This window comes from Osmerus mordax, chromosome 3 (genome assembly GCF_038355195.1).
Source record: "Osmerus mordax isolate fOsmMor3 chromosome 3, fOsmMor3.pri, whole genome shotgun sequence".
Taxonomy (NCBI): Eukaryota; Metazoa; Chordata; class Actinopteri; order Osmeriformes; family Osmeridae; genus Osmerus; species Osmerus mordax.
The window spans coordinates 15,585,336-15,606,625 of record NC_090052.1 but is presented as its reverse complement, the minus strand read 5'-3'; the positions used below and the strand labels follow the sequence as shown (position 1 = coordinate 15,606,625).

Here is a 21,290-nt window from a genome sequence, read left to right as displayed (position 1 = left end):
GAAATCGGAGAACATGGAGGGAGGGGGAGGGAGGGGGGGAGTGTGAGTAGAGAGGAAGGGAGAGAGAGAGAGGTGGAGAAGAGGACGACGGGATGGCGTCCGGGCGACAGGAAGGGGAAGATATTAGACTGGAGGGGGAGAGAGGAAAGAGGAAGCAGATGGAGGACAGCAGGTAGAAAAGAAGAGGTGGAGAAGGAGAGGGGGAAAGGGGAAGGGAAGAGAGGGAACAAGGGACGAGGCTTAGTGCCTGAAGAGATACATGAAGAAGTGTATCAGTCATAAACAGACTGGCTTACTGTGGAGGGGGGAGAGGGGTGGGGGGGGGGGGGGGGGTGAAGAGGTGGTGGTAGGAGGACCAAGGAGCTTTATGGGTGAGGTAGAGGTTAGTGTATTGTGAGGGTGATGTGTGCGTGTACCACATACGCATCATACTTTTGAAACGTGCCTTTCTTTTACTCTCTCTTTCCCTTTCTAGTCCTTCCTGTCCTCATGAATGCGTCTCATACTCTCCTCCCTCCCTCCCTCCCTCCCTCCCTCCCTCCCTCCCTCCCTCCCTCCCTCCCTCCCTCCCTCCCTCCCTCCCTCCCTCCCTCCCTCCCTCCCTCCCTCCCTCCCTCCCTCCTTCCCCCCCCCTCCCTCCCTCCCTCCCTCAGTTTCTCTCCCCTCAAGGCTGCATCTCTTCCAGTAAACAGCTGAGAGGAAGAGAGTGATTGAGAAACACGACATGTCTTAGAAGCAGCCACTGTGTTCCTGGAATGCATGTTTGTGTGTTTGCTTGTTTCATTAGCTAACACACGTAGCAGGGAAGGTCCAGTTTTGGATGCGTCAGTGAGGAATACTCCTCTACTTGGTCATTCTCCTTTGCTGGCCAGACATCTGTCTCTGACCTCCTACTGTCCCCATTAGCACACACACACACACCAAATACACACACACCCCCCCCGTGCAGTGACGCCAAGGGAGTAAAGGAGAAGGGCAGACATGGAGAAAGAGAGAGAGGACAAAGTAAAGTGAGAATGAGCAGTAAAAACTGAATGATGGGAGGGGAAGAGAAGATGGGTACATCCTCTCTCTCTCCCTCTCTCTTTCTCTCTCTCTTTCCCATTGCTTTTGCATCTGTTATGTTGCTAAATATAGCATTGTTGACGATGAAAAGCAGAGGTTTTTATTTCAAGTTTTGTGCACACAATGCGGAGCAGAGAAGAACACTGACCACATGTTCGTTGGAGAGAGTGTGTGTGAAAGGAGACACAGTGGAGAGACTGAGGACACACACACACACTGTGAATGTGTAATCCAGCACCACGAGTACAGCCACACAATGTCCAATGAGTTGGTACACTCACACACATAATCACACAACACGCACACACAGACACCATGTACACATCAAACACACTCATAGAAAGTGTTCCCCTGAGACGAAGGTTCTCACTCTTTCATCTCCCATCAGAGGGTTAGGGAAGGCTACAAAGAACACATAGCTTCCGGACACATGCACACACCCAGAAACACACCCACACACACATATACACTCACACTCATAAACATACAAGTATGGTCACATGACATCACACATTCGAAGCACACACACACACATACAGTGCGAGGGGGCAGGCAGGCTAATTGAGTGGAGCCTTCGGTTCTCTAATGTGTGTTAAGTATAAGTGCTGGGCCACACACACACAAACACACACACACACACACACGGAGCGGGCTCAGAGCAGAGCTTGAAGGCAAAGCATCACCAAACCCCAGAGAGCCAGTTAGCCCAACCCCGAAGTCTCTTTTGGTCATGATTAGAGCACACGTATATATACTGTATATATATATATATGTGTATATTCACATGTAAAGGGCCATTCACACACTCCTCCTTTCTTTTTTCTTATGCCAAGTGATCTCTCCTGTTCCCTCTCTCACAGTTTTTCCTCTCCATGTGACCTTAACGAGACAGGCCTTAACGAGACAGGCCTTAACGAGACAGGCCTTAACGAGACAGGAAAATGGATGGAGGCCGAGGCAGTAGGATGGACCGTGGAGAGGGAGCGGGAAAGGGAGAGAAGGAGAGCGGGGGAGAAATAGACGAACGGCGTGAGATATACAGTCTGATAGACCCCCTCCCCTCTCTCTCTCTCTCTCTCTCTCTCTCTCTCTCTCTCTCTCTCTCTCTCTCTCTCTCTCTCTGTCTGCTAGTATAACTTAGCCCCTAGTCCCTCTGTATACAGAGACAAACGTTGATGTCGCATTCAATCAATCTCATGGGCCGGGCCTCACCCATGCATATTTTACACACTGTGTGTGTGTGTGTGTATGCGTGCGTGTGTAGTCCGAGTCAGCAGCATACACACATCTTGTCAGCGTATAACGTATAAGTAACAGCCTAATGATAACGTATGTGTCATCACTGTGTGTGTGTGTTTATGTTCACATCCATCCATAGAGTACATGCGTGTGCAAAATATACAGCTATGCCAGTGTGTGTAAACATGCAGTACTGGGAGTAACAGGCTAATGATGGGGCCATTAGGGGTATGCCTGGTGTCTGTCTGACTCACTCATACTTTGGCCCTGCAGCACCCATTACTTCACCATCAACACACACGCGCACACACACGCACACATCTTCCCACCATTGCCTCAACCAGACACTGGGAACAGCTGGCTGACTACTGACCTTGGGTGTGTGTGCATGTGCGTTTATGTGCGTGAGTGTACTTGCGTGTGAGTGTGTGTTTACTACACATCAGCAATGTTCAAGTCCAGTGCTGGAGGGCTGCTCTACAGCTGGTTGAATGTCTGGTGCTGCTGATTCGATTTTAGAATCTATCTCTTTACTTCTTCACACTACCCTGTCTCCGCCCCCTCCTCCCCCTGTCTCCGCCCCCCCGTCTCCGTCTCCACCCCCCGCTCCACCCTTTCACTCTCTCTTCTCTTAGTCTCTCTCCCACTTTGCCATTTTGCACTGAAACATTTGGGGGAATAAAATGTGATGAAATGCATTCAAATAAGACATATGACATGCTCGCCCGTAGCTGCTCTCAGAAGAACAGCAGGTTAGTCATGTGACTATGACTATGAGGGGCAGCCCCCCCCCCCCTCTCTATTTTCCTTCCATCCCTCTGTTTTTCTTCCTTGACCGTGCTCCCTCACTCCTTTTGAGTGGATGATCCTGGCCACCATCATCGCCAACTGCATCGTCCTGGCTCTGGAGCAGCACCTCCCAGACGGAGATAAGACCCCCCTGTCCGAACGCCTGGTGAGCCATGCACACACACACACACATACACACACGTGTGCGCAACGCACGCACAAGCGCTCCAAAGCACACACATGCACGCTCGCGCACACACATATGCAGGCACACGCATTTAGAAGCACCCATGCACACACTCAGAAGCACACACACACACACAGATGCTCGCACGTACAGATATTCACTCTGTGTTCTCTCCCTGTCTGCAGGATGACACAGAACCCTACTTCATTGGGATCTTCTGTTTTGAGTCGGGTATCAAGATCCTGGCTCTGGGCTTCGCCTTCCACAAGAACTCCTACTTGAGGAACGGATGGAACGTCATGGATTTCGTAGTTGTACTCACAGGGTGAGCTTTGATATGTCGGCACAAATACGCACGCACACAAACAAACTCGTACCTACGGCACGTTTGCAGGTGCTACTGTAACCTGCGCATTTGGATTACACAACTACACGCAACCCTTGCACACCCATACTCAACAGACCCTTGCACACCCATACTCAACAGACTTATGAAGGCACACAGACCCACATACATTCACATATTTCTGTCAGGACAAGACACATAAACACAGTCACGACATAAACACGGCTGGATTTCAGTCACAGCCCGACAGACAAACATGACTTTTGACATACAGACATCCACTTAACTATACCTTCACTAATGTGTTTGTGTGTGTATGTCGACTGCATGTGTGTGGTGGGGGTTTCTGTGTGTTGTGTGTGTGGTGAGTGTGTGTGTGTTCTCTCCTGGTCCCTAACCATAATGAGACGACCCAGACAGAGACAGAGTTGGGATCACAGCAGCGCTGCAGGGAGGCACAGCCAGGGCACCGAACAAATGTCAACCCACCAGGGAGGAGGACAAGAGGAAAGGGAGGAGGGCCAGGAAGAGGAAGGAGAAGAGAGAGAGGAGGAGGAAAGAGTTAGAGGCAGAGGAGAAGGACAGGGAGAGGGAAAGAGAGAAGAGGAGGATAGGAAAGAAGAAAGAGGAAAGAGGAGAGGGAGAGGACGTGGAGGAGAGGAGAGAGGCAGAGGGAAAGAGAAAGGAGGAGGAGAGGGAGGAGGACAAGGACAGGGTGGAACAGAGAGAGAGAGAGAAGGTGACAAAGAAGAGGACATGGAGGATGAGAGGAAAGGAGTGTGTGGAGGAAAGGGAGAGAGAGGGATAGGGAGGGGAGAGGGTGGAGGAGAGGAAGAGAGGGAGAGGAGATGGAGGAGGAGAGGGAGAGGGAGAGTGAGAAAGAGAGGGATGGGGAGATGGAGGAAGAGAGGGAGAGGGGGAGAGATATGGAGAGGTAGGAGTGGACAGATAGAGAGGTGACAGGAGGGGTATAGGAAAAGAAGAAGCAGGTGTCCAGGGTGGCCAACAGCGGTCAGGAAGTAAGATAAAGGTCCTCTCCTTTTCTGTTTGATTTTGAAGCCACAATTTCTCTCCTGTGCTGGAATCTGCTTTAAACCATTAGCTTTAGACACCATATGGATAGTATTTCCATCACTTGTGCCTTGAGACACACAAGAGGTCTCTCTTTCGCTCCATCTCTCCCTCTCTCGCATTATCTCTCCCTCTCTCCCCCACTCTCTCCCTCTCCCTCCCTCTCTCATTATCTCTCCATCTCTCCCTCTCTTTCTATTTGTCTCCCTCTCTCTCTGTCTCCCCCTCTCTTGCTTTCTCTCTCTCTGTGTTTGTCACTCTCCCTTCCCCCCCCCCCCCCTCTCTGTAGCGATATGTCCTCCAGCTGTGGGGCTGAGTGCTCTTTGTGCATGAATTTTTTTCTCCCTCTCCCTCATTTTCTCCCCTCTGTTCATGGCCTCTCTGGGCTTTCTTTATCATTTTACAGACTCGCTCTGCAGCCTCCTTCTCTCCTCTCTTCATCCCTTTTTTACATTGCCGTCTCTCTATCCAGCGTTTTCTGAATGACTTTGAGAAGCTGATCTCTGATCATTGTTGTTACATTTCGTAAAGACAGAAAACAGTGGTACAATGTTAGTGTGCTCGTGCGTTCCTGTCTGTGTGCGTTGGTGTGTGTGTGTGTGTGCAAGTGGTAGGGGGTGCAAAGGTCACGTAAACATTTTTGTTCACCATTGCTGACACGCAGGAGCACCATTGAGTGGAGTATCTCATCTTCTCCCCTCCTCCTCTCTCTCGTCTTTCTTTATCTCTCTGTTAGTCAGTGAAGACATGGTGAGCTGGACTCCTTGTGACGTTCTGTCTCTACATCTTACATTGCACTGACTCTGAAACCTGCTCTGGTCCAATGTGGAGAGACAGACAGAGCAGAGAGGAGGATAAAAAGAAATAGGTGGATTCTTGGAAAATGATGATAAAGTGGAAAGAAAAAAGGATTAGGCTTTGTGGCTAACGTTTGTATCTATCTTGTGTCTCGTTAAATGTCGAATGGTGTTTTTTACGTAAGAGAATATTTGAAGAATATGGGAAATCTGATAGTCGCACGGAGACAACCATGGGGGATAGGCGTGACGGGAAGGGAGACACAGAGGGAGGGTGGTTCGGGGGGAGTAGCCGACTGGGTGTGGGCCGTAGGCTGTCCCGTTCCTCAGGCCTCGTAGAGAGAAGACGGGGTGGGGGACAGGAAGGGGCACAGAGGGGACAGGGGCAGAGAGGTGCGGGACGGGAGGAATCGCATCCGCCGACTGTAAAGTTGGAAAGCAACGGTTGACGTTTGGAGAGAAAAGAGCGAGGGTGGCAGTGGCGCCAGTAATCTACCGGTAGAAATCAACAAAGAGAAGGATGAGACGGAGAGGAGGCCAAGAGGAACATGGCGAAAAAAAAGACAGCTGTTTACAGTAAATGGAGAGAGTAAGGAGGGGAAGGAAGGTAGAGAAGGAAGATGAAAAGGAAGAGGAAGGACGAACACGGGGGGAGAGACAACGCAAGCTGCTGGCAAGAGAGAGGGAGTGAGTAAGAGGGAGAGGGAAGAAGAGGGGGAGAAAGAGAAGCGGAGCAAGCCAATGGGAGGGGGAGTGTGTGCGTGTGCTGCTGCTGCAGTAACCTGTTTTTCACTGCTGCAGATGATCAATCATCCCGTACAGCCTTGAGACACAGGAGCTCTCTCTCTCTCCCCTCTCTCGCTTTCTCTCTGTGTCTCCCCCCCTTTCTCTTATTCTCTCACTCATTCTCTCTCTCCCTCTCTCATTGTGTCTCTCTTTCTATATGGATCCCTGGATAGATAGATTGATAGACAGATAGATAGATAGCTACATAGATAGATAGACAGGTAGACAGATAGACAGATAGACAGATAGATAGATAGCTACATAGATAGATAGACAGATAGACAGATAGACAGATAGACAGATAGACAGATAGACAGATAGACAGATAGACAGATAGACAGATAGACAGATAGACAGACAGACAGACAGACAGACACACACACTCGAGGTAGCCAGCTGTGGTGTGTATGGTTGGTGTCTTTCAGCAACAGTGCTCTTTGAAGATGAAATGCAGCTGCCCTTTCTGCCCTTCTCTCCCTTGGCTCTTTGATAATACAATGACCAGGGAAAACACACACACACTCACACACTCTCAATCTCTCAGTCCCTCTCTTTAGTCTCTCTTTTTCATAAATGCACAGGCAGACACACACTGGTCGGTTCCTTGGCAGCAGCCTTTCTAAAAACACATTTCCTCTTTCACATTTCCTCTTTCTTCCCCCCCGACCCTTCCAAGACCTCCTCTACTGCTGTACACATAACTACACAATCCCATTACCCAAGTGTGCATGAGTGTGAGTGTGTTTATGCAGTTCATTGCTTACTGTAAGTAATTTTGCTACCAAGCGTGTTCCAGCCACACTATATCAGTGGCATCGATTATTGGTCCTAAGACCCTTCGTTTGGTTGTCCCATCTACTCTCCTTTTCCCCCGTCTCACAAACCAGATCAGATGTCAGGAAGGAATGATGAAATAGATGGAGGACTGGTTGGAAGTAGAAGATAATTATCAACTCATCAACAACATAGGTTCTGAAGGACCTGAAGAATATCTCCAACTTCCTGGATCGATAGATATTTTGACCTTCTAGGGAGGGGGGGTGGGAAGAAAGAAAGAAAGAAGCAAAAACAGAGGAAAGGAAGGAGAGCATGGGGAATCTGAAAGACAGTGAGATCAATTATGTCTACGCTGAAGGAGAATGAAGACGAGCGGCTTCTAATGTCGCTTTTTGTCCGACTCACACAGTTCATGTTACTTTAGGACAAGATGTCTTCTTTCGTCCTGGTCGTTCTCACGTACGGCCCGTTTTCTCTTCTGCTCCTATCGCAATTTTCAGTTCGGCTTTACCGTCCAAAACAGAGGGGCGAGAGAATCAGAAGAAGGACAGTGAAACGGGAGAGAGGGGGAAAGGGAGGGGCGGGGGGGGGGGACAGGATCGAGGGAGTCAGTGAGTTGGATGGGCAGCTGACAGCTCTTTTTCCGCTGAGACCAGCAATACAGAGGGGGAAGAAAAACAGAGATGAGAGGGAAGGCCAGACAGGAGACAGAGGGGAAAACATGCATTATGAAAAAGTCTTACAAGATGGATCGTGTAGATGTGTGCGTGTGTGTGCGCTTGCTGTATATGTGTGTGGACACACTGTCTGTGTCTGCATGATTTAGTTTCATATTCTTAATGACATCAAAAAAAAATTCCGACAATATACACTGTGCATAGTCATGGCTTCATATCAAGTGTGTGTGTGACTGTCCATAGTGTGTGAGGTGTAGTCCACACGCGGGGTTAGAACCCTACGTGCAAGGTTGGTTTTGACTTTGCAGTGTGTGCTCGCGTGAACACAAATGTTTGCACTCCACAATATGTATTTAGGAATTCACCCTTGTCTTAGGTGTGTGTTTTTCAATGTGGGTATGTGTGTTTGTGTTTATGTGCTATATGTACATGTTTTGATACCCTTAATGGAAAGTGACAAAACAAACAAAACAACATCAATCAAGCTCCTCCCTTGGCCTCGTTACCAGGGTGATACTGAGATTCTATCAATGAGCCGAGGTCCCTGTTGCCATGGAAACAGTTATGAATGAGAAGGGGCTCGTAACCGTGGAAACAGTGTGAATGAGGGTATCGCTTTTTAAGGTGCCGTGAAGTGAAACAGCTGACCTGTTCATCAGCGCCTTCATCGTCAGGATCATCATTAACATCACTCCTCATGATCATCTCATTATCATCTCCTATATTAAAGGATTGTTTCTGAAAACAAGCCATTTTTCTTTACCACTCTTTTGCCTATATTGTCCCCTTCTTCTCGTTCCTCTCTCTACTTCTCTTATTCCCTCCCTCTCTCTCTATCTCTCTTTCACCCTCCCTCTCTCTCTTTCACTCGCTCTCTAGCTCACTCCTCTCTCTCTCTCTCTCTCTCTCTCTCTCTCTCTCTCTCTCTCTCTCTCTCTCTCTCTCTCTCTCTCTCTCTCTCTCTCTCTCTCTCTCTCTCTCTCTCTCTCTCTCTCTCTCTCTCTCTCTCTCTCTCTCTCTCTCTCTCTCTCTCTGCACACCTATGCTGCTCAATAGCAGATTGGCAGGTGAGTCCCAGTAGAGGCCTTTGCTGTCAGCACTGTTAACAGTCCCCTCACACACACACACACACGATCACACGCACAGCCACAGTATGTGGTTGTGAATTCCTAACTCTAACCTCAATATCCCACCCTGCGTCACCATGGCCCCCCCTGGGCTGACAAACTGGCACCTCCATCCTCCACATGCCCATGCCTCTCCCCCCTTCGCTGCTTCCTCTCGCTACTCACTTCCTCTCCTTCCCTTGCTTTCCCTCCTTCCCCTCGATCCTCTCCTTCCCTGGTGTGTGTGTGTCTCCCAGACCATCAACGAGGGTAACCGCTTGCTAACTCCCATGTAGACCCACTCACACAAACGCTGAGTTGGGTTTATCTCAGAGGGTGGCTCTTAGGGGGCTTTCCCATTGATTTCCTTGTGCTGGGCTGGGATTTAGCCTGTTCTACTGTCGGACCCTGCTTGGCTCTTTCAGTATTCAAGTCATGCAAAGGGTGAAGTACAGGTGCCAATGTTGCACAAACAACATTGTGAACAGTCCCCTAAGGTATGAGTCAACAAGGCTGCATTGAATCCAGTTTGCTCAGGTGGTTGGAGCAGGGAAAGTACAGGTTTAGGAGCCACTCATCCTGAATTTCCTGTTTCACTGGTAACTGGTGTGGTGCATCTTTTCTTATGAAAAGAATACAATGCAATTCTTATGAAATACTTGGACTGCACTGACACCTTGAGAGAAGCACTTGCTTTTCCTTTACATCTCATGTAAAACCTGACCTGAACTTGTCAAGGCTGTGTTCTAGACCTGGTCTTATTAGGTTGTGTTCAAGACCTGGTATGTCTACTAGGGTGTGTTCTAGACCTGGTCTGTCTACTAGGGTGTGTTCTATACCTGGTCCTTATTGTTAGGCTGTGTTCTAGACCTGGTCCTGATTACTAGGGTGTGTTCAAGACCTGGTCCTGATTACTAGGGTGTGTTCTAGACCTGGTCTTGATTACTAGGGTGTGTTCTGGACCTGGTCCTGATTGCTAGGATGTACTCTAGACCTGGACTGGTTGTGCCTCTTCTAGCATAGATAGGAGCGGGTGGAACAATTTGATGATTCACAGTGTGCGTCAGACGGGAGGATGACTGGAATTCAGGCAGTGTCAGGGAGCATCTGCACCTTCATACACACACACACACACACTCTTGTCAAGAAATCTCAGCCTACGTGTATGTCTGTCTGTCTGTGTGTGTGTGTGTGTGTGTGTGTGTGTGTGTGTGTGTGTGTGTGTGTGTGTGTGTGTGTGAGTGTGGCGCTGTGCGCTGAGTAGAGCTCTGCCAAACTGACTGTGACCATGGCTCTGAGATAGAGAGTGGGTTTATAAATAGGAGGAATAAAGATGGGCATCGAAAAAAGCCAGTCAGCAACCCTCTTTCTCACACATCCTGCCTCCCCCTCCACTCCACTCCACTCTCTCTCTTCCTCCCTCCCTCCTGCTCTGCCTCTTTCTCTTACTAAGCAGCGGCTACTCCTCTCAGTCAATGCAGCAGGGCCAAACTACGCCCCTTGTCTCTCTCTTCACCCCCCCCCCCCCCTCTCTCTCTCTCTCTCTCTCTCTCTCTCTCTCAGCTCTGGCTCTGTTTCCTCGCCATGTCTGTCTTACTAATCCATTCCTCTATCCACTTCTCTGCCTGCTGTATTGATTATCTCCCAGCTCATTCATGCATTCACATACAGTATTCACTCACTAATGATCCTGGGGGTTCCTCCCACTCAAGCGCAACAGTGATTAGAGTGAATGACTGACACATGCTGTTGTCCAAAGGTGCGGTAGACATTGATTGTCTGGTGCTGGTCATCCGTTATGTTTATTGTTTTTAAAGGGCTACATGTACTTATGTTGTTTCCTTCCCTCCCCTCTCCACTGCCTGTTGTTCTGCGCAGGATCCTGTCTACGATAGGGTCAGACTTTGACCTGCGAACCCTCAGAGCAGTCCGTGTGCTGAGACCCCTTAAACTGGTGTCTGGGATTCCCAGTAAGTGCAACGACTACCCAGACCTTACACACACACACACACACACACACACACACACACACACACACACACACATACAGACACACGTACTGTACACATATTGGATTGATTCATGTATTTTTGCTTCAATTGGAGAACACGTGAAACAGTACAAGTTCTGTGTCAGCATTTTTGCTATTTAAACACCACCTCACATTTCAACAATATACTGTACAGTATATCCCACTGGCCCCAGTAAGTGCTGTGAAACGGTCATTTCAAAGTGTGCTTTGTCTTCCAGGCCTCCAGGTGGTGCTCAAGTCAATCATGAAGGCTATGATCCCCCTGCTGCAGATCGGCCTGCTGCTCTTCTTCGCCATCCTCATGTTTGCTATCATAGGCCTGGAGTTCTACATGGGCAAATTCCACACCACCTGCTTTGACAGTTATACAGGTGAGTGTGGATATGTATGTGCGTGTGTTTGTGTGTCTGTGTGGCCCTGGCTGTTGACAGGCCATTATTCACATGAAGGTGTTAAACAATCATTGACCATTCAGATATGTAGGTAGTTCTGCGGTATTCGAAATCAGAAAGCGACGGACACAGCCGGTCAAAAAGGAGCAGAAGGCGGACGTGAATCCGCCGTCTGTGGATTCAAAAAGCCAAAGAAACCACAGACGATTACATCTGTCTAGCAGCCAAAGTTGTTTTACGCTCTCCGAGTCGTTCTTCCCCTCTGCCTCCTCACCATCCCTCGTCTCGTCCTCCGCTTCCTGTCCTCCCGTCGCAGGTGAGATCCGGGAGGAGTTCCCATGCGGGACGGAGGCCCCGGCGAGGCTGTGTCCGAATGGGACGACGTGTCGACAGTACTGGTTAGGGCCCAACTACGGCATCACGCAGTTTGACAACATCCTGTTTGCCGTGCTCACCGTGTTCCAGTGCATCACCATGGAGGGCTGGACCGACCTGCTCTACTACGTGAGTGCTCCACCTGAAAAGGTTTCCCGGTCCAAACCTGTGGAGAGAGGTACAGGGGCGATAAGAAATGCTGTAACATAGTGACACTTTGCATACTGGCAAACATTACAGAACAGTAGAAGTCCAAGCTTAAATTTGACACGTGTAGTTGTGAGGTCAAAGGTACATTGTTTAAGTCTCAGGGCTTTCATTTACCAAAGTGTGATGTTTCTCTTCTGCCTCTTATCTGTATTTGTGTTCATTGTGCAAACTAATTAGACTTTTGAGTGGTTCTCTAAAGGAGCATGTCAAGACAAATATACAGGTAGTGTAAAATGAGTTAGGCGTCATGTTATACAAATATTACCAACACAGTCTACTGACTGCATTATTCTGACTTGTTTTCATTGGTTCTGATGGTACTGGAACTACCAATAGAGATTTATTGACATTATTGACAAAGACTTGTCGCCACAAAGGCTTGATGGCCACATAGCATGATTTACTCCTGCAGTATATACAGTATGCATGTTCCCAAGTAGGGGCTCTCTCACTTTATGTGTGCCAATAACACGCACGACTTCAACAGTGCCCTGCTGCCACTGGCAACGGTAGCTATGGAGACGAGAGGCATGAGGGTGAGGGGAGTTGCAGTGTGTTGGTATACTCCGTCCACGACCGGCTCTGAGGACTCTCCCCATTCCATCCCACCTGATTTTCTCACTCTCTCATGATCTCTGTTTTTCCCTTTCTCAATTTCTCTCTCTGTCTCCCTCCTCACCCAGTCTCACTAAGCCTGTTCCACTCCCTTACCCCTTCGCTCTCTCTCCCCCAGTATTCCCTCCATCTTCACCACACCCCATACACCTCCCCCCAGCAGGACCTCTCCGTGCTTCTCTATATTTAACGGGGCTGTTCAGTCAGAGTTATTCTTGCTGCTGCTGTGGAAGAACGTGATGAAAGTTTAATGGAGAAAAAAGCTGCAGTACACTCAGAACAGCACGACAGCGAAGCCAACTAACATGCAGAGAGAGGGAAGGGAATTAATGAAAAAGAGAAGGATTGGGGGATGGAAATGTTGTCGCTTGTTAAGGCCATTTGGGGAGGAGGTTTGTGGTGAGAGAGGTATTGAAGGAAAGGGGGACAGGGAAGGGGAAATGAAGGAGTAGGAATGGAGTGACGAGAAATATGACAGAGATAGAAAAGTGATCGTCACGACTTATTGACTGTTTAGAGTTGAGGTGGCAGACATGGTGACACGTTAGCATTAGTTTCTATTTACAGTCTATATACACTACGGACTACACTGGCAAACTATCAATGGATGTTTTGTTGTCAACCACATGATTGTTCATTAGTGTCAATAAGTTTGATACATTGATCACACTGACTGACTGACTGACTGACTGACTGTGTGTGTGTGTGTGTGTGTGTGTGTGTGGGGGGGGTATTTACAGAGCAATGATGCCTCAGGGAGCTCGTGGAACTGGATGTACTTCATCCCTCTCATCATCATCGGCTCCTTCTTCATGCTCAACCTGGTGCTGGGTGTCCTCTCAGGGTATGTCTTCTGTCTGTCTGTCTGTCTGTCTGTCTGTCTTCTAGCTGTCTGCCTGTCTGTCCAGTTGCCTGGTTCTGACTGATTGTCTGACTGGCTTGTTGTCTGTCTGTCTGTCTGTCTGTCTTTTTGGCAGAATGGTTGCACATTTGTCTAGTTGTTTGTCTGCCTTTCTTGCTTGTATGTGTTTTCTTGTCAGCGAGTGTGTGATTTGTGTCATGTCATGTATGTGTCTCTGTACCCTGTCTCATATATTAGCCATTATTGATTTTTTTTATTAACTGCGTGTGTACCTGTGCTCTGTGCCTGCTTGTGAATGTGTGTGTGTGTACCCCAGGGAGTTTGCCAAAGAGAGAGAGCGTGTAGAGAACAGGAGTGAGTTTCTGAAACTTCGGAGACAGCAGCAGATAGAGAGAGAGCTCAATGGATACCTGGAGTGGATCTGCAAAGCAGGTATGGACATCTGTCTGAGTTACCTGACGTGTATGATTTCACATCGTACTAAAACCCTGCCTTTGATTACCACATCTTGACATGCCCCAGGAGGAGCAGGAGTCAGCTCCATGTATTTTCTGTCGTTACTCGAATGTTCGTGCGTGTAGATGTCTTCTGATTGTATACCATGGCACTTGCAGTAACGTGTGTATGATTGACGTTTATGGAATGCTTGCTTTGTGTTTTCTTTAGAAGAGGTCATCTTGGCAGATGATGACAATGATGGGGATGATCGGATGCCCTTTGATGGTATTTATCAACGTGTGTCTGTGTGTGTGTGGGTCTGTGTGTGTGTGTGCGGGTCGTATTTTTCTTTCAAGGAGGCTTCTGTTATTCACGTTTGGCCATAAGCACAGTGTTCTGTGTGTCCTCTCTAGGCTCCCGTAGGAGACCCACCATGAAGAACCACAAGAACAAAACTGAGCTACTGAACCCAGAGGAAGGGGAGGGAGACTTGGCCGTGGGTAAGACACACACGCACACGCCCACACACAGAGTACAACACACACATACTTCCTACTGTACAACGGCAGTTGACCTGACCCCCTCCAACCTCCACACCCCCCAGGCTCACCCTTTGCCAGGGCCAGCCTGAAGAGCTCCAAGCTGGAGGGCTCCGACTTCCACAAGCGGGAGCGTCGTCTGCGCTTCTTCATCCGCCACATCGTGAAGACCCAGGCCTTCTACTGGACCGTGCTGTGTCTGGTGGGCCTCAACACCCTGTGCGTGGCCGTGGTACACTACGACCAACCCGAGCCCCTCTCTGACTTCCTCTGTGAGTGTATAGGCGGTCGGGAATGGAGAGCGCTCGTGTCGCTAGTGTTCGGTTGCCTCTCATTGCCCGATTTTTGATCTTCCGTGAATCTTTTGTCTGCTTTCTCTCGTTTCCCCTTTTTCCACCTCCTTCTTTTTCTCCTTCTCTCTGTCCTTTCCCTCTCGGCTCCCTTCATCTCCTCCCCCTCCCCTGCCTGTGCTTCCAGACTTTGCTGAGTTCATATTCTTGGGTATCTTCATGTCGGAGATGTGTGTAAAGATGTATGGACTGGGCAAGCAGGCTTACCTTAACTCGTCCTTCAACTGCTTTGACTGCATTGTGAGTCTTGTAATAAACACAGCCAACACACACACACACACACATATACACTCACACACGTACACAATCACTCAGGCCCCCCTGCACACATACAAGCATGAACACACTTAGACATGATTAGTATTTTGCCAAATATCATAGAAGTAAAAGTACATAAACAGATATATGTGTGTCTTTGTGTGTGTGTGTGACAGGTGATCTGTGGCAGCATATTTGAGGTGCTCTGGTCCATCATCCAGCCAGGAACCTCCTTTGGCATTAGTGTGCTGCGAGCTCTTAGGTTACTGAGAATCTTCAAAGTCACCAAGTAAGTCTGCCATATCTGTCTATGTGCCTGCCTGTCTGTCTGTACTATTAATCAAAATCAGAGTCATATTACTGACTTAATGAATCACCCTTGCACCCTCCACGTCCCATCCCCCCTTCCTCTCTGTCTTTACCAGGTACTGGGCCTCTCTGAGAAACCTGGTGGTGTCTCTGCTCAACTCCATGAAGTCCATCATCAGTTTGCTGTTCCTGCTCTTCCTCTTCATTGTGGTCTTCGCCCTGCTTGGCATGCAGCTCTTCGGGGGACAGTCAGTGTCTTTCTCTTCGCACCCTCCTGCCTCTCTTATCCGTCTTCCACGACCTTGTTTGTCTCTCCTGCGTTCTATCTCTCTATCTGTGCCGTATCTCTCTCCCTCTCCCTCTCTCCTGCTCGCCGTATCTCCCTCGGTCTTTACCTCTCCCTCCCTCTCGGCTCCTCCCCCATCCCTTTCTCTTTGTCTTTATCTCCTCTACGTTTACCCTCTGTACCTCTTTTCCTTTCCTGGTTCCTTCCTTAATGTCGTCTGTCTTACGATCCTCTTTACCCCCCCCCCCCCCCATTCCCCCATCTCTCTCTTTCTCTCTCTCTCTCTCTCTCTCTCTCTCTCTCTCTATCCAGGTTTAATTTTGAAGCTGGAACTCCTCCGACAAACTTTGATACCTTCCCTGCAGCAATAATGACAGTGTTTCAGGTGAGTGAGGAAGGCAGGAGGGAATGGGATAGAGCAGGGGTGGGGAACCTTCTGATTACTGGCCCGATTCCCTCACCGCTCAGCCACCTGACTCCCTCCTTATAAACTTAAAAATGTGCCTGCTATATTTGGTCAAACATTTTATTAACTCACCCCTAATGTGATGGCTGGAACTGCTTCTCTTTGGTGAGGTTTGTGATGTTAGCTGGCACGGATGCAGCCTGGTTTGAATAGGGGTGCATCGAACATTTCTTCGGGGGTATCATGATTATGGACAGGGATAGTATTATTTTTTATATTGCTACAATTTTTGAGACTGCTTATCGATCTGAGTGTTAATCAGGCGCGGAGCCATACGTTGTAAACATTCGGGGCTTAGCCCAAACCAACAACGTATTCTGGGTTTGATTTGCTAGAATTCCAAACTTAATGCGAGCGCGCAGACCGCGCGAGCGAAATCTTTTAGTACATTGGTACGCAACGCTGCTTGCCTCCACGGTCCTCTTCCACATATTAATATAGTGCTGCTGCCAACAAATAATGCACCTAATAATATGGTTCCTGCAGTGCCATGGCGGGCCGGACCAAATGAGAGAAGGGAGGAGGGAATGGGATAGAGGGACGGAGAGAAGGGAGGAAAGAATGGGATAAGGGGACGGAGAGAAGGGAGGAGGGAATGGGATAGAGGGACGGAGAGAAGGGAGGAGGGAATGGGATAGAGGGACGGGGAGGAGGGAATGGGATAGAGGGACGGAGAGAAGAGAATGGGATAGAGGGACGGAGAGAAGAGAATGGCATAGAGGGACGGAGAGAAGGCAGGAGGGCGAGGTGGCGGAAGACTAGAAGAGGGGAAGAAGAGGCGCTGTATATATATGACAGTATCGTTGTTTGTCTGTGTTTGCTCATCTATCTATGTGTGTGTCAGGTGTGTGTGTGTATGTGTGGGCTGACGCGTTGAGGGTTAGCACCCATTAAGGGCGTGTGTTTGTGTCCGGCAGATCCTGACAGGAGAGGACTGGAACATGGTGATGTACGACGGGATCGAGTCTCAGGGAGGGGTCAACAAGGGCATGGTCTTCTCCATCTTCTTCATCGTGCTCACACTCTTCGGCAACTGTATCCTCCACACACTCACCCACACACACTGTACTAACACACAAATATAAGCACATACACAGGCGTACATCATAATTGTGCTCACACACACACAGACACACCAGCCCCTCCCTCTCCCCACACTGCCAAAGGTCCAAATTATTATTTTTTTACCAAATGTAAATTCAAAATGAGGGGAAAAACTGCAAAACGGTCCACAAAACCTCTCCTTCCACTAGGCTGGCTATGAGCCTGCACACATTCTGGGTGTGTGTACTCTGCTTTAACTTTGTTTCCAGACACACTGCTAAATGTGTTCTTGGCCATCGCTGTGGACAATCTGGCCAACGCACAGGAACTGACCAAGGTACCTGACCTAATTAAGGAACTTGTGTGTATTTGTACAGTCCACCTCACCTCTATCCAGTGAAAGGAGTGTTGAAGTCATGTGATCGCTTGTATTCCTGTCTATACTCCCTTTCTTTTTCCGTCGCTCCTATTCTTCTCTCTGTCCCTCGCCCACTGTGTTCCTCTTCATCTCCTTCACTGTGTGTTCCCTCTCTTTTCAACACTCTCTCTCCCCGCCTCTCCATCTCACGTCCTCACTTCTTCCCTCTCCAGGACGAGCAGGATGAGGAGAAGGCTGCGAGTAAGAAGATCGCCCTGCAAAAGGCCAAGGAGGTGGCTGAAGTCAGCCCTCTGTCTGCTGCCAACCTCACTATCGCAGCGTGAGTTTCCCTTTCCCTTTTCCTTTCCCTCTCTCTCTCTCTCTCTCTCTCTCTCTCTCTCTCTCTCTCTCTCTCTCTCTCTCTCTCTCTCTCTCTCTCTCTCTCTCTCTGTCTCTCTCTCTGTCTCTCTCTCTCTCTCTCTCTCTCTCGCTTTTTCCAACTCTCGCTCTTTCTATCTGTCTGTCTTTCTCTTTTTATGTATATATGCCTCTCTCTCTTTGTCTCTCTTCCTATCTCTCTCTTCTACTCTGCTTCTTTTGGTGTCTCTTCGTCGCCAGTGTCTGTATTCACTGTTCAATCAACCAAGTCAATAACAGAGAAACATACAAGCGCACTCACATGCAGACATGTTGACACACACAGTCTTTGAAATGAGTCAGTAGGAAACACAGCATCTTTGATCTTTACTCTCTGTATAGAGGTATCCAGCTCTCTTCGTCCTCTCATGGTTACAGACAGTGTCCAGTGTTAACACACACATGCATGCACACACATACACAGACACACACAAACACAACTCAAGCACTGGTAGTCCGTCTTAATAACCTTTTTCCATCCAGTATGACTTCCACAAGTAGACATGGAAACATCCCCATATTTACTGAGCATCCAGGCACATTTATACTGTATCCCCAACTGGATCTTTTCTTCAAATGTTTGTTGGTATGTGACTTATGTTTTGTCTTTGTTTTTATGGACGTCTTACAGCGTATATGAAAGCTACAAACACATGCAGCAGATGTCTCTGAAATCCTCCAGCGTTGTTAAATAGCAGGTTTTGTTCTGTCACAAAACAGTCCCTGGCATCCAGTCCATGTGTGAAAATCCCAATCGGTGTCAGTGAGGTAGTTTAACTCCTTGCACATTGAATACAGAAGGAATGGGTCATGGTGCCCCTAATTGGACTATCCTTCAGAGATGCACAGTGAATAAAAGGCAGATAGATCCAACAAGACACTGAGGACATTACTCCCAGCAGTGCACCATTGGGCCACAGAAAATCCCCCCCAAAATCCCTAATCCTGCCATGGAGTCCGAGGAGGGTTTGAAACCTCAAACCGTCTTGTCAGTAGCTCCGAGGCCAGGGACTTTCCGTTTGGGAAGAAGGGATTATGTAAAGTCAGCTAGCGACCATGTGTCTTCAGAGTGCATGACTGTTTTAGAATTGAATTGCATGTCCTGTGCACAGTATGTACGCTTAGTTCATCTTAGCCAACAGCAGTACAGCATCAGCAGGCCAGGCCTACTGGATGAGGTGAGGTGTCGTTGCTGTTGTCTAATGATGCTGTGTGACAGGTGTGAGAATTGAGGGAACGAATAGTGGGAGAGACATTGGGTTGGGGGGAGAGAGTAGCAAAGGAAATTGTATACGGTAAGATATAGAAACAGATTGTGTGTCTTATATATAGATATAATGGGCATTAATCCTGGTTGATAAATAGATACTTAATGTATATAACTGGAAAAGCAGTGGTAAATGTAGTGCAACTATATGTGTAATAGATACAATTGATTTAGAGAGACTGAGGCAAACTGGTTTTGGTCCATCCTGAAATGAGGCTTGACAAGATAAGGTTTGAGCTAGATTGAGATTTACAGGTAAACCGGGTGTTTGGTTGAGGTAACAGTATGCTCAGAGGTCAAAGAGAGTTTGAGGTGAAACCGTGGTTGAGTTAGAGCCTAGTTAAATTGATGTTAAGGTTAGGTTTACATTGGGTTAAAACAGATGTAACGTTGCTGCAAGGGTTGACGTTAAGGTCAGTGTTCGATTCCAGTTGAGTGTTGGGGGTTGAGGTGACATGGTGGTGTGTGTTGCTGGTGTGTGTTGCTGGTGTGTGTTCTCTGTGCCATCTCACTCACCACCTGTTTCCCTCCTCAGCAACAAAGTACACAGTGAGTCTCACACCGATTCCGACCCCTTTCTGGACTGGTATTTATTCATTTATACTCGTTCTGTTTATTTTCTCCTGCTTTCCTTTCGTCCTTCACACTGCCCATTTCCTTGAGTTCCCTTTGCGTTTTACCTTTGACTCAGTAGAGTATTCCTCCCCCTTGCTTTTATCGTTGTATCTGAGTTGGCTTCTTTTGCGTATGATTCTGTTGGCTGCACCTCGCAGTATGGCTGCAGCTTTACTGTGGTTGACTGTTGGCCCTGTGATAACAGGAAATGGCAAAGGGGAAGCCATTTTGAACTTCCATTTATGGGCGTTTTTGTTGAGAACTCCATTTTGGCTCTTTCTTTGGGATGTTTCGGGGTGAGGGTTCCTCATAGACTACCGTATGTACCAATCCTGAGCCTGCCTCTGTGTCGTCCTCCATCTTGTGCCCCAGGGGGTTTCCCAAAGTGGGGTTTTCCTGCCTCTGCTTTGGAAAACTGTGCTTGGCCATACACCACTCAGTCTGTGTGAGCCCTTTAGGTCCAGCAAAGTGCCCCTTTACCAATGTGTGTGTGGGCGTAGCTGTGTTTGTCTATGTATTTGCTCGTACTTATGTCTGTAGACAGTATGTTTACTGTACATGTACCAAGTGTGTGTGTGTGTGTTTGTGTTGGTACGTGTATGCGTGTGACCATGTGTTTGTGTCTTTAATGCTCAAATACCAACCAGGGATTTGACCTTCTCTTAACCTCCGCCCAACCATTCTTATTCTTCCTCTCCTCCTCTTCCATTTCCCCTCACAACTCAAACCTCCTTTCATTTGACACGTTTTGGGACCCTGCCCTCCCCCTCTTACCCCTGTACTCTCTTCCCCCCCGTCTTTCCGCCTTTCTCTCACCTTTCACTTGTCTCCTCAACCCCCCCCCCCCCCCCCCCCCTCTCCACGTGCCCTCCTCCTGGCAGTAAGGAACAGCAGAAGAACCACAGGGGGAGCAACAAGTCGGTGTGGGAGCAGCGCACCAAAGAGCTGAGGAAACAGACTCTGGTCACCAGCCGTGAGGCCCTCTTCAACGAGCTGGACCCCGAGGATAGCTGGAAGGAAAGGATGGGGAACGAGGGCGAGGCGGATGGGGTAAATATGGAGACGCTCGTGGAGCAATGAGGGTAGCTGCCTCGTCGTCTCTAGGTGACGTGAAGTTCTGTTGTACTGCAGGAGTTGTAGGTGCTACTGTGAGATAGATTTAAAGGCAAAACTCGCCTGTACTGTTTGCGTGACAGCAAACAGTGTACTATGTTGTGGCAGTTTTTGAGAGAATCAATCGTAAAGCTGAAGTCGGGTGACGTACAGAGTTAATGTTTATTTGACGTATCACGTAAACATAATAACGTTACCAAAATAACATAATGGACACACATACTAAAGACAATAACACAAAGACAATTCCATACAGCTCCATCTAGCATTCTAGAAATGGAACTGGGAGAATCCAGCCCACCAGCACTACCCAGCCGATGGCCCTGAACTCCCCAGAACATTCTTCAACAGACCATTTTATAGATACGACAGTTCTCAAAAGTCATTGGTCCATCCTACAGACATGCAGCTATACAAAATCTCTTCTGTTATTGGTTAACTCCTTAGAACAATACAGTTGAATCCACATTGTCTTCAAACCAACTGTCTCTTCCTCCCTAGGTG

General features: G+C 48.4%; 1 protein-coding gene across 1 annotated transcript in view; it reads left to right on the top strand.

Annotated features, from left to right (window-relative positions):
- Positions 1-21,290, top strand: part of cacna1aa (calcium channel, voltage-dependent, P/Q type, alpha 1A subunit, a) — a 73,178-nt gene that overhangs the window by 11,361 nt on the left and 40,527 nt on the right. Inside the window, exons 4-22 of the mRNA XM_067232720.1 lie at positions 3,154-3,259; positions 3,466-3,605; positions 10,719-10,810; positions 11,091-11,243; positions 11,581-11,768; positions 13,205-13,308; positions 13,643-13,758; positions 13,993-14,049; positions 14,178-14,264; positions 14,369-14,575; positions 14,781-14,893; positions 15,088-15,200; positions 15,337-15,468; positions 15,819-15,891; positions 16,890-17,007; positions 17,286-17,353; positions 17,608-17,714; positions 19,594-19,644; positions 20,555-20,723. Coding sequence (XP_067088821.1) covers positions 3,154-3,259; positions 3,466-3,605; positions 10,719-10,810; positions 11,091-11,243; positions 11,581-11,768; positions 13,205-13,308; positions 13,643-13,758; positions 13,993-14,049; positions 14,178-14,264; positions 14,369-14,575; positions 14,781-14,893; positions 15,088-15,200; positions 15,337-15,468; positions 15,819-15,891; positions 16,890-17,007; positions 17,286-17,353; positions 17,608-17,714; positions 19,594-19,644; positions 20,555-20,723 — 2,194 coding nt within the window. The remainder of the gene's footprint in view (positions 1-3,153; positions 3,260-3,465; positions 3,606-10,718; positions 10,811-11,090; positions 11,244-11,580; positions 11,769-13,204; positions 13,309-13,642; positions 13,759-13,992; positions 14,050-14,177; positions 14,265-14,368; positions 14,576-14,780; positions 14,894-15,087; positions 15,201-15,336; positions 15,469-15,818; positions 15,892-16,889; positions 17,008-17,285; positions 17,354-17,607; positions 17,715-19,593; positions 19,645-20,554; positions 20,724-21,290) is intronic.